General features: G+C 41.0%; 1 protein-coding gene across 7 annotated transcripts; it reads left to right on the plus strand.

The window, feature by feature from the left end:
* The first annotated feature begins 6,359 nt into the window (after nucleotides 1-6,359).
* On the plus strand, nucleotides 6,360-10,850 carry LOC115163236 (upstream stimulatory factor 1). 7 transcript variants are annotated; one of them, XM_029714962.1, is made up of 11 exons: nucleotides 6,360-6,460; nucleotides 7,100-7,163; nucleotides 7,318-7,367; nucleotides 7,464-7,615; nucleotides 7,787-7,900; nucleotides 8,185-8,338; nucleotides 8,516-8,603; nucleotides 8,843-8,901; nucleotides 9,056-9,168; nucleotides 9,368-9,496; nucleotides 10,096-10,292. In XM_029714962.1, the coding sequence occupies exons 2-11, from the start codon at nucleotides 7,120-7,122 to the stop codon at nucleotides 10,123-10,125; spliced, it is 933 nt and encodes a 310-aa protein (XP_029570822.1). In that variant the 5' UTR covers nucleotides 6,360-6,460; nucleotides 7,100-7,119; the 3' UTR covers nucleotides 10,126-10,292. The 7 variants fall into 7 exon arrangements, with proteins under 7 accessions (XP_029570822.1, XP_029570815.1, XP_029570819.1 ...); XM_029714955.1 differs by having other exon boundaries at nucleotides 6,363-6,460; nucleotides 10,092-10,850; XM_029714959.1 differs by having other exon boundaries at nucleotides 6,364-6,460; nucleotides 9,056-9,150; nucleotides 10,092-10,850.
* Nucleotides 10,851-15,879: the final 5,029 nt, after the last annotated feature.

Genomic DNA, 15,879 nt, shown 5'->3' on the forward strand with positions numbered 1-15,879 from the left:
ATGCTTTTCAGAGATGCTGTACAAGTCATAAATACAACTCGTGGATATCTATTTCCATTTGTAAATCCTAAAATGGGGAAAAACCATGGAGATATTTACTGCCAACAAGCTTCCCAGCTCTGGTCATTTTTTAACAACATATTTTACAGTTTGTAGTGTCTCGTGACTTCCTGTCTATTCAATCCCAATTAGATAAACAACGGCAGGAATTCTTGGACGATTTCAAGATCAATGGATACAAATATCACATCCAATTCAGTGGTTACTGATTTTAAGGGTAGAAGGAAATCAACCTTATTCTAACCAAAAGCTCAAGATTCTTTGGAACAATGCTGTTGATTTTCAAGTCCACAAGACAAAACAGTAAATGTATTTTCAAAATGTAGTTGCCTTCTCAAAACATAAATACAATCATTTAAAGAACACAACTGCCTGCAAAAAGATTAACGCAATATAGCAGGCTCAAGGGTGTGGGGTTTCCATGTTTCAATAACAAAACATGCACCAGTAGCACAACTAGAATGCAAATGGGAGGTTTATTAGGGATTTTTGTACACAGAACCAGTGGGTTTTATCTCCCATCGAGCGACACCGGGTGTCGGAAACATGTTCCTCTTTTCCCCAACACTTCTCTTCCTGTTTCTGGGTGAGTAAGCTAGCAAGCTCCAGACCAGGGCTGCACACACAACAAGCTCATAAATCAGGAGAATCCCTCCAATCCAATCTGTCCACTGATTGAATTACCTCGCTAGATGCATGTTGGACTTTGTCATGATTTTCTTAAATTCATAAAAATACATTATTTCATATAAAGATACATACATACTTTATCTCTTTGCATCACATTTATACTTGTGTGGGTGGGGGCTATTAGAAATGTCAGGCTTTCAAATACACACTATCACAAGTACCGTGATGAAGGACTATTTATGTTACATTCACTTAAAGGGACATTACACTTTCAAATCAAAGTTTGCCAGACGTTTTTAGACCTCCAAAATAGTCTAATGTCAAGATAAAACCACGTCCCTCGACAATGGTTGAGTGTAGATCCAGGTATATACCTCCACCATAAATTAATGGAAAATATATAAGCACTGAATAAAACCATGGAATTAGATGGTGTTCATCTTTTCCATTCATTTGGGATTGAGGCATATATATTGATCCACAGAACAGATGGCTGGGGTGTTGACATATGTACTGTATCGCCACATTAGCCTACTTTTGAAGTCTAAAAACATCTGACAAACTTTCATTTATGAGTGAAATGTCGCTTTGACTTATTACTGTATCAATACATGGCGTTGTTGTAAAAACCAAATGAAGTAATATTATACGTTTTTGTTTGTCTTGTACTTTCAGTCACCTGTTCAGCAAAGAAATTGAATTTTGGAAAACTGACTGCCTGTATCAATGAAGACAACAGTCTCAGGTTGAATTGCACGTACCCAGCATGTCCCCGGTCCGTGTCCTTTATTTGTGACATCCTCACCGCAGAGAACGGGGACCTGTTGTATTGTCAAAAAGCACATATGACTAGGGAAAGTTGCAATGCAGCCATAAAAGTTTGATGAAATGAGCTGAATAAAAACAAATGGTGTTAGCTGAGTGGAAAAAATACAAATGTCCACCACATAACAGGACAGCAGTGACACATCATTCAGGGCAGTTTAGCTTTAAAAAAAGGTGTATATATAACTTTTTTGTTGTTCCTGTTTTGCATGTTATTTTAGCATTAATACGTGTCACATATCAGTTTGCAAACGATGTAAAAAAAAAAAAATCACTGAGTTAATTAGGCTGCATACAAAGATGGTCTCTTTTTTTCTTTCTTGAGTAAGGCAGCTCCAAAATGCAGGTGTTTCAGCCTAACTCAGTGCTTTCTGTGGTGGTGGGGCAGCCAGCAGAAAATACGGAGAGTAGGGGTTGGTAATGTTCTCTAGTTGCGCCGTGATTGGCTCAGTGTTCTGTCACTCATGGAGAAACCACATCACCGCAGAATCTACGGGGAGAGCTTGAAAATTCTGGCCCCTTGGGTGCTGCCAAAGAGTTACATTGCAAAGCAACACTAGCCTGCTATTCAGTGGAGTGAATGTGTGGTCCAAGTCTGGGTTTAATGGTCTCTTTTCCAAGTTTAAAAGGATAAACATTCAACATTGGCCATGCTGTTAATCCAGCATGACTTCTGCCGCTTTCAAAACAACTGGAAACTCGGAACTGGGAAATGTCCAACTTCAGTAAGTTCAAGACAACTGGGAACTCGGCAAAAAATGAGCTCTGACTGAGAAAATACGTTTTGAACTGTCATCCAACTCGGAATTCCAAGTCGGGAACTTGGGCCTCTATCTAAAGCTCCGACCTGAAGATCACTAACGTCATGGTTCGACCATATTTTTTCCAAGTTACAAGTTTTCCAATATGCCAGGGAGATATGTATACTGTAGCCAAGAATGTAATACTCAGTGTACATTGTGTAGTAAGCTGTTAGTAGCCATGTGCCTCACCCTACTCATTTTGTCCTTTTCCCCCTCTTGACTTAGCCTACTGTTCTGACTTGGTGGTGCACATGTAGCCTATAGTCTGTTTTAGAGAAATGTCATCATTGAATATTGTATGAGCTTTCATTGTCTGCTTATATGCTGCCTTTATTTATCCTACAGTTCCGACTTGGTGTACAGGGAGAATACTGTAAGAACGGCCCATGTTCTGAATTCTGTCTCTGTACATTTCAAAAGTGCTGAACAAATAGTTATATTGACTATGTCCGTCCTAGCTCGCTCATTACTGTCTTAATCGAAATTACGGATTGCCTCTTATCCGCTCATCGTCCTCTTATGCCATAGTTTGTAATTGTCAGTATTAACCATATTTGTTAAAGCAAGTCAGCCATATCAGCTATGTTTTTTTTAAAGGCAGTAAATGAGGCTAAATGAACTGTTTCGCTGCCAGACAGTGCTAAGATGTGGGACTACTATTGGGACTCTACTGTTAGGACAGCTTTATGTAGGCTCTAACAGTTTGTGGGCACCGTTTGTCAACGTTATAGTCCAATTAATGTATTGTTTAGTGTTGTGTTGTGTAGTGGCTTTGCTGGCATGCATCTATAACATGTTTTGTTTTTTTTGCCCCACCAAGATTTACTTGTTAAAATCGTCATTGTAAAAAGAACAAAGACTAGGCCCATTGCTGCAGAGAAATCATCCTGACAATTTTCCTCAAGTGGATGACTTTGTACATGTTAATTAACACAATAACCTTCCTCTCCCCAGAACACATCAAAGCTTGCTCTACCATGGGGTTGATGTTGCATCAAGCTCCCACCCTGCTATGGCCTGTGGTATTCATGTCACTATGGAAGATCCTCTCCTGAATGCACTACCTACCCCAACAAACAGGTCAGCTGTCCGCCTGGAGCATATAAGACGCTTATTTGGATAATAAACATATTTCCCACACAAAATAATGCGGCAGCATAGCTCAGTGGTTACTTTCGACACGTGCTATAAAACGCCGTTTGGATCTTTGCGTGTCAAAAAAGATAAATTTCAAATAACACTATTTGACATGTCAAACAACACAATTATATTATATAATGTTGTGTGTGCTGAATTTGCACGTGTAAGCAAAGCGCCACCATTACGATCACTGTCAAAGCTGTACAGTACCGCGCTGGTAATAAGGCATTATTTGTTTGACCGAATGGAAACACGTCTGTGTGAGCATTTGAAATGAGATCAGGTTCTAAAATGTGATCAGGTTCCACAATGACCAGTGGAAACTGCAGTCATTTTCAATATTCTTAGCAATGATTTAGGAATCCATGCGAGTAAGTATCAGCTAGGTAGCCATTTGTTGTTCTCCTACTGAAATAACTAGCTAGCCAGCTACTTAACCCTGTTACCCAAAATGAACGTTATAAGCAACCAGCTAGCTTCATCTGGCTAGTATCGCTTGACCGGAAAGAGGTTGTGTTGTGAAGGTAGCCACAATAAGGATGAACCACAATAGTGGAATTTGCGTTTCGCCTTCAAAATAAAAGTCCCTATTTGAAAGGGATGCAGAAGGTTACAATTGGTGGAATCATGCCATACTTAGACTAGATGTTAAACAAGGTTGGAATGTGGAGCAATGAAGTGGTGTATCAGTCTACTCGGTGACACCCACAGAACACAACTGTGAAGAGTTTATGCAAATATTAGCGTCGTAGCTCTTATTGCTGGACTTTGACTTTGGGAATTCACCTCCCAGTCAGCCCATTGTGCGTATTGACATTGATATTGCACTGTACAGCCTTACCCAATGTCCTCGGCGTTATCAGGCACCAAAACATCCACGCAGTATTGTTTTTCCTCTGGAATAATGTTCAATACACATAGTAGGTTGACTGGTACAATAAATGTTGCTCAATTAACAGTGGTGTCAGAGTCCCGCAATAAGAGCTACGACGCTAATGTTCTCTGGGTGTCACTGAGTAGACTGATACCCCATGTCATTGATCCACAATCAATAGGTCAGGCTCTACAGTGAAATAAGTATGCCCACAATGCAATTCTAAAGTATAATACATCCAGTGTGATTTCAACAGATTTTTGTCAAAATAACTAATTGTCTTTTGTTGAATTTATATAAGAACATTCCAACCTCGTTTAGCGTGATCTATTCCATTATGGCATGATTCCACTATTTGTAATCAAATAACACTATTTGACGTGTCAAATAAGCTTGTTGACCAGTCAGGACCTTAATATGACTGCAGTCACATAATAATTTTACCGTTAATACATGTTTTCCTTAGTTATAACACATTGATTACACTATCACTCGTATTTTATATGTCACAACGATTCGTCGATAAGTATGCAATGATGCTGGTAAAAGTTGTTTCGCGCACCTACAGTGCTGGTCATAAAAAAAAAGCTGGCTAGCTGATGGATGCAAACTATGTTCTTCCCCAAAAACATAGCAAAACGACATAATCTGTTTCAGTAGGTGTCATCATCTAAAATAACCCTAAAACAGTTTAATGGTGGTCGGACCCATCTACGTGAAGCTAGCCACAATAAGGATTAGCCACAATAGTGGACTTTGCGGTTAGCCTTCAAAATAAAAGTATGTCATTGACAGTGATGCAAATGAATACAAATAGTAGAATTATGCCGTAATTGAATAGATCACGCTAAACGAGGTTGGAATGTTGTTATATAAAATCAACAAAAGACAATAATTAGTTTGACAAAATCTGTTGAAATCACACTGGATGTATTATACTTTAGAATTGCATTGGGGGAATACTTATGTCACTGTAGAGCCTGACCTATTCATTGTGGATCAATGACATGGGGTATCAGTCTACTCAGTGACACCCAGAGAACATTAGCACCGTAGCTCTTATTGCGTGACTCTGAAACAACTGTGAATTGAGGCACATTTGTTGTCAACCTATCTGTATTGAACACTATTCCAAAGGAAAAACAATACTGCATGGATGATTTGGAGTCTGATAACTCTGAGGAAGACATTGGGGAAAACATATATTGGGTATTGAGTAGACTGATACCCCGTTTCATTGATCCCCAATCCTTAGGTAAAGCTGTACAGTGCAACATGAATGTCAATACACACAATAGGCTGACTGGTGAGGTGATTTCAGTCACAATCCCGTGATAAGAGCTACAACGCTAATATTTGCGTAAACTCTTCACAGTTATGTTCTGTGCGTGTCATTGAGTAGACTGATACCCCATTGCATTGCTTCACATTCCAACCTTGTTTAACCTCTAGTCTAAATATGGCAACCGTAAATTCCACGGTTGTGCCTAATACGTATTGTTAATAGCTTCACAACACAACCCGGTCTGGTCGAGCCTCACTAGCAAGGGTGAAGCTAGCTGGCTGCTTATAGCGTTAGCTTTGGCTATTTATTTTCATGAACTGATGCTCAATTTCAATAGGCGAACAACAAGTGGCTCACAAGGATTCCTAAATAATTGTTAAGAATAAAGAAAATGACTGCAGTTTCTACTGGTCATTGTTTTCAGGCTGGTGCCGGCTAGGTACCAAGCTAAAGCTAGCTACCCCAGAAGTTGCGGTCGAACAAATAATGAACCCCTTCGGGCCAAAATAACTTTTCATGTACTTGCCCACGGTCCCAGATTCAGGATCGGTTTTATATTGTATCTCTTGATTTATACCAGTGGTGTGGTTAAAACGCTGATCCTAGATCTGCACAGTTGATGAAGCCCGGTAAAGATGGCCACAACTCTAGATCCGTTTGATTTATCTTACCCGGCGCAATTTCGAGGAGCAGTGGAATGGTAAACAGGCCAAATCTGCTATTGAGCGCGCCAGACGGTGTAAATTAAGCGCACCGAAGATTTGGTACATGCGCAGACCATTCAGTCATTGGCGCAGACAGCCAGTAATGTTGACAAACAATTGGGGAGGGGCCAATTGCACGGTAAGCGGCTACAATTTTCCGATCTTGTATGTAGCTATTTTCTTCGATGTTTCAAGCAGTGTTGTACAAATACCAAACATTGGACATTTGCTTGGCTTTATTACTGGCTAAATAGCTAGTTTACGTTAAATCACAACATTAGCTATAGCAAAGATGCTTTGTTGAACTGACCCGTCGCAGCTTGAAGGAACCGCTGGAATAATGCAGCTTTATGCTAATGCTAGCTACATATTCGTAATTTATACAACAAGTAAACATCGGTATGTGTGTTGGTTAGTTAATTTACTACTTTAGAAAGCTGGATTCGGCAGCTGTGTGCGTGGCGTCCTCAGCAATATAAGGCATCTGCTAAAGTTACAGGGTAATGTTCGCTAGTTATTTGCTGAATGAGGTTCTACGCTCGCGGCTACATTCTAGTGTGTAACGTTGACTAACTACTGAAGGGGCCTAAAGAGTACTGTTATCACTTCAATTAAACACACAGTATAGCTTGTTCCTTGAAGGCTTTATAGATTCTAGTTGAATACACGCAGAGCCTGTACCAATGTTTGGAAATCAGAGGTTTCAGGTTTGTGATTGTGTTTCTGTAGCCTAGTTTGTTTCCCCCAAAAAATAACCAACTTGTCCATTTTCCTCAAGCCTATTTATCTCCCGGGTGAATGAAGGAGATTCTCTTTCCAGTTGACACTGTGAAAATGAAGGGGTGAGCTAACAATACATTTATTCATCCATCATCCATTTTTAACCAAAGCTACGTCCACATGATTTGTTGTAATGAATTTGAGTGTTGTGCTGGATGATCATATTCTGGGTGTGTTACCGTATATTATCATTGTTCCTCTCATTTTGTTATGTAGTCAACAGAAAAGCCCAGACCCGGATGAAAGTGCACATGTCATTGAAGAAGGTAACGTCACGTGGAAAGGAAATAATGCCCCTCAAAACATCAGAAGACACCCATGGTATTTTCTTGCTTATATTATAGAGATTTTTGCTCTTTCAGGTGCAGTGGCTACAGCTGATGACCCATCAGCTGCCATCGCCACCATTCAGTCTGCCGCCAACTTCTCCTCAGAGCATCCCATAAAGTATCTATTCAAGACGGAGGGAGCTGGGGGGCAGGTAGGGGAGCTGTACTACCCTCCCGCTGGGCAGGTACAGTTAGGGAGAGCATACTCTACAGGGCTCACTAGATCTAGATGAAGTCTCTGAGCTCTGAGCCCAGCCAATGCCCATCCACAGTTTTCTGAGGCTCAGTTTTCTGTCATTACTAATGACCGATTTGATGTTTCGCTCAGCAAACCTGTGTGTTTTCTTTTGCTGAAGGTGACATACAGAGTCATCCAGGTGTCTGATGGACAGTTGGAGGCTCAAAGTGATGGAGCCACAGCGGTCAGTGTGCTCACTGGATTTCCTGCAGCCACACAGCCTATGACCCAGGTGAGAATTTATACGAGCAGGACTTGGGGCTCTCCCAGCGGGAAACACTGGTTTGAAATTATGCCAAAATGAGTCATTTCAACCTGTTTCTGGTTGTAATTACATACATTTTAACCAGTTTTGTCCACCAGGCTAGTAGTATTCAATCAGATTCTGTAAATCAAGCAACATTGTTTTTAATCTGGGATAATACAGATTCTCTACTCTATTCCTCTACTTCTACTTCTCACTGTATACAGTTCTGATTGTTATTCAACACTGACAAAGGTGTCCTCTTACTGTAGGCTGTGTTCTCTCAGTCCGAGGGGTTGGAAGGGGACGGCACTGAGACACATTACACCTACTACCCTGCCACCATCGCTGATACTTCACCAGGCACCATGGTAACCAGCGTGGTGCAGGCATCTGATACACATCTAAGTCAGAGCACTCCCACTGGTGAGGAGATTAAGGAGACTCAATCACATAGAATGAATAGATCCTATTTCTATGCTCCATCAGGTTATGCATTTATTTCCAATTGGCTCTCCATTTTGATTTCCATTTGATATTGATACATTTATATGGACAATTTGGATTGAAGGAAGCAAGGGGCTTCTTTGTTCTTTGTTTCAGGGCAGTTGTATGTGATGATGTCCCCCCAGGAAGTGCTGACAGGAGCTAACCAGAGGTCCATTGCACCTCGCACACAACCTTACAACACGTAAGCTGCCATTTTGATCAGTACAGTAGGTACTGGACTGGAGAAGCCAGGAGAATCATCACAGTTACCATACTAGTTAGTCACACTGTCCCGTGCACATTCATGTTTCTTTTTGTGTTGGGGCTTAATTACTTAGCCTTGTTACTGTTTTAGCTGCACATATGGATGTATGCTGTGTATGACAATGGTTTCCATGGTAATATCTGTTTATTCATGTCTATACTGATTGTGTCTTGCAGAAAATCAGAGGTCCCACGCACTTCTAGAGATGACAAAAGGCGAGCCCAGCACAACGAGGGTGAGACCTAGATACCCATCATAAATTACTCATACAATACTTCATATGAAAGGTCTATTAAATGCTAGTTGGGTTTGCATGTCACGTTGAGCACAGAATCCTATGTTGCCCTGCTTGCCTACTCAAATGTGTTATTGTGTAATTTGTCTCCAAGTTGAACGTAGACGCAGGGACAAGATCAACAACTGGATTGTCACGCTCTCAAAGACCATCCCAGACTGCAACATTGACCCTACCAAGTCAGGGCAGGTCAGTATCAGTAATGAGGTCAGTATCACCATAAAATGGGTCACACTCAAGTCTCATGGGTATGGCCAGGAGTTTTTCCTGAACATGTCAACTGACTAGAAAGAACTTAGCTATAAAAATAAGGACCTAGAGTTTTTCCTTGTCAGAACACATTCTCAGGAAAAACATCCTGGCCCTACATGGGAGAGGGTGACACGGTGTTTCTGTTTTGGTCCAGAGTAAAGGTGGGATCCTCTCCAAAGCCTGTGACTATATCCAGGAGCTTCGGCAGAACAACCTCAGACTCGGGGATGACCTAAGCACCCTGGAGAGGCTCAGAATGGACAACCAACTACTGAGGCAGGAGGTAAGTTTTATAGCTAACTTCTTTCTAGGCTGTGTTTACACAGGAAGCCCAATTCTGATATTTTGCCCAATTATTGTAGAAAGAGCTGATCTGATTGGTCTAAAGACCAATAAGTGGGAAGAGATCAGAATTGGGCTGCCTTTGTAAATGAAGCGCAATTGTGTAATCAGGCAGCCTACCATGATTCATTCACTCTTTGTAATCGGTTCAAATTAGGTTCAGATTTGGATTTTGCTGATCGGGCTGTAGGATTAGTGAGTGAGAGAGATGTTTGTTCTATCATCAATCCTGTTCACCTACTTACTGCAACACTAATTATGTGCAATCACACATAACCACAGAAAAAATGTATGTTGGAGATTTGACAGCATTGTAGTCAGACTGCGCAGCATCACTGATCTACGAATCACTGTGCATCCAAACAACAACTTAACTACTTATAAAGTGATCAAGGTTAGGTGTTCTGCACCTCGCTGTGCTCAAACTGTATCCCTCAAACAAAATACCAAACCATAGGATAGCTTTTCACAAATCCATGCATCAGCTGTAATAATAGGCTTTGTTTGGGCTGCTTTTTCCCTCCAATTTTGCACAGGTAGAAGACTGGAAATCCAAGAACCAGATTCTGAGGAACCAGATGCGACAGAATGGCATTGTTGGAGCAGCAACAGCAGACCCTCAGTGATGGGCAGCATGGGTAGTCAGGGGAGAAGAAAGATGTTAGATCATAGAATTTGAATATCTCAGTGGAGGAATGGTAGAATTACCTTGTGACAGAACTTTGGACCTCAAACCAGAAGAAAATTCTCACTTCACTACAAAATCAGTCTGAAGGAGTTTGCAGATAGGTCATTAAATGGTCACATTTTACATACGGAAAACCATCTTAGCTCTTATAAGTAAAGATTTTCCCTGCAGCTATTCAGCTGTCATGTACATACAATTGTTTAGCTTTTTTACCTTTGACACAATTGCGCTTCATTGTATCAAGTATATTTAGTAACTCTTAGTGTAAGTCTCAAAAATACATTTACATTTGATACATCTAGTATCAGATGTCCCCACTTCCAGAAATGGCTCAGCACTTTGTTTTTCTAAAGTTGTCAGTGGAATATGTATTACAATGATATATATATATTGTAATAAAGTATCTTTGTATTGGTAAATTATGATGGAACTTCACAATTGAGTGAAAAACGTAATGGGATTCAGAGCTTTCTGTTCGGTTCACTTATTGAATCCACTATGAACATCAATTGTATCATTCTGAGTTTTTCATTTCATCATTAGCTAACCTATTACATAATGTATGATTGTTATTAGCATTTTTAATTAAACACAAATATACAAGTAATATGGACTTGGAATTTTACTGTTTCCTGAATGCATGCAATTTATGGGAACTCGTCGGCCAGGAGTCATCATTCAGAGACTCTGGCCCTTTAAGAATTAGGCTTCAGTGTAGCAGTCACATTTCGACGTGAAATCGTATGGGTACACAATTTTGCTGTTTGTTGTACTGTATCGCATAAACCAATGTATTTGATGTCGTTTACAAGCGAATAAGACTAGGGCCAAGAAAAGTATATGCATTTTATTGGTAGCTGGCCACAGCACCATTCTATAAACTCAGATGAAGGTAGGTTGTTTATGTGAGCAGGCAAGGTTTGGGTGCAGAATTCGCATACGTGGTTGGTTCATTTCACAACACAAGCAGGTCAATGCACACAAACACATAAACTGCACTTAAATAATAACAAATCAGACTTACCGCCGCACAAGATAGGCAAATTACCAAAATAATGCAAAGATTTAGTTTAGTTTTCTCAGGAAGAAAAGGGTATGTTAAATGACGCAGCGTTCAGTCAGTCTCGGAGAGTTACGTAAGTCCCTTTATCCCTATTCACCGTTACGACTGTAGGCCAGGCTGAGGTGTGAGCGACAGAGCGATAACTGGTCACTATGCTATAGGCCTGCTGAAATATATTCAAGTATCAACATATTTTGGGGGAATATTATTTTAAGAAGAGTAAATAAAGTTCTAAGGTTTGCAACAACTGCCAAACCCACATCCCTTTACTTCATATTTGTCATTTTTCTAGAATGATGTCACAGGTTTGTATGGACAGCTGACTGGGGTACCAAATGCATTGTCTGGGATAGGAGAAAATAAAATCCTGGATTCCTGGTGGGAGACGTGAACAAGTGAGTTATCAGTCAAGTTAATGACTGTCGACTGCCCTTACAGTTTTGCTGTACTTGTTGGCATGTGGACTAATATGTTGTTGAGTTGTGTTCTTACACTGGTACAGTCATGCCATATGAGAGATGTATGACTGCGCATGTGCGAAAATAAATAAAGTGCATTTTTCCCCCGTTCTGGTTAAGACACCAATGATGAACATGTGTGTTTATTCCTCCGTTAAGTAAACCGGTATTCCTGTCCTGAAGATGTCAGCACCAACAGGTTATGGGCCCAGGAGGGAACATGGAAGCCGATGGAATAGATTATATTTCGACGGAGATGAAAAAAACTACGAGTTATGGGAGACAAAGTTTTTGGGGCACTTGCGTTTGCTTGGGCTAAAGGCCGCCATATTGAGCGTGGATGAAGATGAAGAAGACAGAGAGAAAAATGAAGAAGCCTACGCCGAATTGATACAGGTTTTGGATGATAAAAGCCTTTCCCTGATAATGAGAGAAGCAGCAGATGATGGGAGAAAAGCGTTGAAGATATTGAGGGAACATTATGCAGGTAAAGGGAAGCCACGTGTGATTAGCCTCTACACTGAACTAACTTCTCTTCAGAAAGCCGCTGACGAAAGTGTTACGGACTATATCATTCGTGCTGAGACGGCTATTACAGCACTGAGAAATGCTGAAGAGACTTTAAGTGACGGGCTGTTGATTGCAATGATTCTGAAAGGTTTGCCCGAATCATTTAAGCCGTTTGCCATCCACATAACGCAGAGTGACGAGCCGACAACTTTTGGCGAGTTCAAAACCAAGTTGAGGAGCTATGAAAGCACCGAGAAGTTTAGCGCCATTTCCACTGACGACAACGTGATGAAGGCAAGTAACATTAAAGTTAGCTGGCCAAGAGGGAGAGATAAAGGGACCGAGATAACCTGCTTCAACTGTGGCCAGAAAGGGCACAAGGCCCGGGAATGTACCGTTACTGGAGAGCGCAAAGAACGGAGAAAGTGGTGTAGTTTTTGCAAGAGCTCCACTCATACTGACGCAAATTGCAGACGAAAAAGAAGAGACAATGTGAAACAAGCAACAGATGCTGAAAGCCACACATTTGCATTCAGAATAAGTGACTGTCAGGTTAGTGGACTGAAACAGAAAGGGCTGATGGTTGATACGGGAGCAACGTCACATATAGTCACGGACATCGGGAAGTTTAAGGAGTTTGACGAGACTTTCAAACCGGAAAAACATTCCGTGGAGCTGGCTGACGGAACAAGAACGAATGGTGTCGCGGAGAGGAGAGGTGCAGCGGAGGTTTACCTGAGAGACAACACGGGTCGTCGGGTAAAAACAACGCTGATGAAGGCGCTGTACGTGCCGTCGTTTCCACAGGACATTTTCTCTGTTAAAGCAGCGACAGCCAACGGAGCTTCAGTCAACTTTCGACAGGGGTGTAACAAGCTCATTCACAAGAACGGTACCACTTTTGACATCGAGGAGTACGATAGACTTTACTATCTTAACACTGTAAGTGATGAATATGATGATGGATGTCATGGGTGCTATGATATTCACACATGGCACAAAATTCTTGGACACTGTAATTTTGAGGATGTGTCAAAGTTAGAAAATGTGACAGAGGGAATGAAAATCACAGGTAAGATTGACAAATCTACCCTCAACTGTGAAATCTGCACTCAGGGAAAATTTGTTCAGAGCAGAAACAGAGAGCCTGATGAAAAAGCAAAAGCGGCTCTTGAGCTTGTGCACACTGATTTGGCTGGCCCTATTGAGCCAGAGGCGAAAGATGGGTTCAGATATACTCTAGCATTTACGGATGATTATTCAGGGGCAGTTTTTGTGTATTTCCTAAAAGCAAAGAGTGATACTGTAAAAGCTACTGAGAAGTTTATTGCTGATGTGGCCCCTTATGGGAAAATAAAGTGTGTCAGGTCAGATAATGGCACAGAATTCACAGCCAAAGAGTTCCAGTCACTGCTCAGTAAGAACGCCATAAGACATGAAACTTCAGCCCCTTACTCACCCCATCAAAATGGGACGGCTGAGAGAAATTGGAGAACATTGTTCGAAATGGCAAGATGCATGCTACTTGAAAGCAACCTACCAAAGAACTTGTGGGCATATGCTGTAATGACTGCTGCAGTAATTCGCAATAGGTGTTACAATAAGCGTGTAGGACAGACTCCACACTACATGTTTACTGGGAGAAAGCCTGATCTTTCAAAGATGAAAGAATTTGGATCTGTTTGCTATGCATATAGACAGAACAAGAAAAAGTTAGACTCAAGATGTGAAAAGGGTATTTTTGTCGGGTATGATAAAAATAGTCCAGCATACCTAGTCTACTACCCAGACACTGGGAAAGTTCTTAAAAACAGATTAGTCAAGTGTGTTACAAAAGGTGTAGTCGAACACCAAACTCAGACAGATTTGGAAATCAGTGATGATCTTCATGGGAAGAGATTTGAAAACCCCATGCCGAAAGCCAAGATGGCAGATCAAAACTCAGAAGAGACACAAGATGTGCAAATTGAGACATCAGATGGTCAGAGTCCACGCTATCCAGACAGAGCGAGGAAGAAACCCCAGTACTTAAAAGACTATGAGTGTAAAGTGAAATGTGATGACCAGATACCACCTAGTGTTGACTACTGCTACAGAGTAATGTGCAATGCACCACAAACCTTCAAAGAAGCAATGATTTCACCAAAATCAGAGATTTGGGCTACTGCTATGAAGGAGGAGATGGATTCCCTTAGGGAAAATGATACATTCACATTAACCACACTGCCAGAGGGTAAAAATGCAGTGGGGGGCAGGTGGGTCTATGCGGTCAAAAACAATTCAGATGAGACTGAGACATACAAGGCAAGATATGTTGCAAAGGGGTATAGTCAAGTGGCAGGAATAGACTATAAGGAGATTTTTTCTCCAACTGCAAATATGACATCAGTACGCTGTTTGATGCAGCTAGCAGCTCAGTATGACTTAGAGTTATATCAGATGGATGTCAAAACAGCATATCTACATGCTCCTATTGACTGTGAAGTGTACATGGAGCAACCAGAGGGTTTTGAAGTAAGGTCAGATACAGGTGAGCAACTAGTCTGCAAACTGAACAAGTCACTGTACGGCCTGAAACAGTCAGGAAGGAACTGGAACAAAATGTTGCATGATCACCTTAGTGAAAATGGTTTTACACAGAACCCAGCTGATCACTGTGTTTATAACAAACAAACTGCAACAGAAAGGATCATTTTGATAATTTGGGTCGATGATCTAATTATCGCTGCTAGTGATAGTGACTCACTCACAAGTGTAAAAGAAATGTTACGTGAAAAATTTAAGATGAAAGATCTTGGGAGGCTTGGACATTTCCTAGGCATTGATTTTACACAAAGTGAAGGGAAAATAACGATGAACCAAACAAGGTATATAACCAAGATACTGGAAAGGTTTGGTATGTCAGACTGTAAAACAAGGTCAACACCATGTGAACAAAAACCAAACTTTGATGGTGAACTTATTGATTCAAAAAGGTATTGTGAAGTGATAGGCAGCTTGATATATGTAATGACATGTACAAGACCGGATATCAGTTGGATTGTCAGCAAGCTGTCACAATACCTATCAGAACCAAAAGAGCAACACTGGATAACAGCTAAACATGTGTTGAGGTACTTGAAGGGAACAATGAATCAGGAGTTGTGTTACAAAAAGGGGGTGGAAAAACTCAACCTCAGCATATAGTGATGCTGATTGGGCAGCAGATCAAAGTGACAGACGAAGCATAACAGGGTATTGTTTTAGTTTAACTAAATGTGGACCTGTCATTTCATGGAGGTCTAAGAAGCAGCCAACAGTAGCTTTATCTACATGTGAAGCAGAGTACATGGCACTGGCTGCTACTACACAAGAAAGTTTGTACCTTGTACAGTTATTGGGCGTGATGGATAGTGAGTGCCAATATACACCAGTAACAATCTTTGAAGATAACCAAGGTGCAATTGCTCTGTCAAAGAACCCAGTGTGTCGTCAGAGATGTAAACATGTCAACATCAGATATAATTTCATTCGATCTGCACTCAGTGATGGTAAAATAAGTATTGAATATTGTCCAACGGCAGACATGGCTGCAGATGTTTTGACTAAACCTGTAACGAAGTTCA

The sequence above is a fragment of the Salmo trutta genome, chromosome 26 (assembly GCF_901001165.1).
Source record: "Salmo trutta chromosome 26, fSalTru1.1, whole genome shotgun sequence".
Lineage (NCBI taxonomy): Eukaryota > Metazoa > Chordata > Actinopteri > Salmoniformes > Salmonidae > Salmo > Salmo trutta.

Excerpts from the sequence above, each read along its gene's own strand:
- LOC115163236 (XM_029714955.1), top strand. The coding sequence starts at position 7,120 with ATGAAGGAGATTCTCTTTCCAGTTGACACTGTGAAAATGAAGGG. Across the intron at positions 7,616-7,786 it reads ACTACCCTCCCGCTGGGCAG|GTGACATACAGAGTCATCCA; the intron begins GTACAGTTAGGG and ends CTTTTGCTGAAG. Across the intron at positions 7,901-8,184 it reads CCACACAGCCTATGACCCAG|GCTGTGTTCTCTCAGTCCGA; the intron begins GTGAGAATTTAT and ends CTCTTACTGTAG.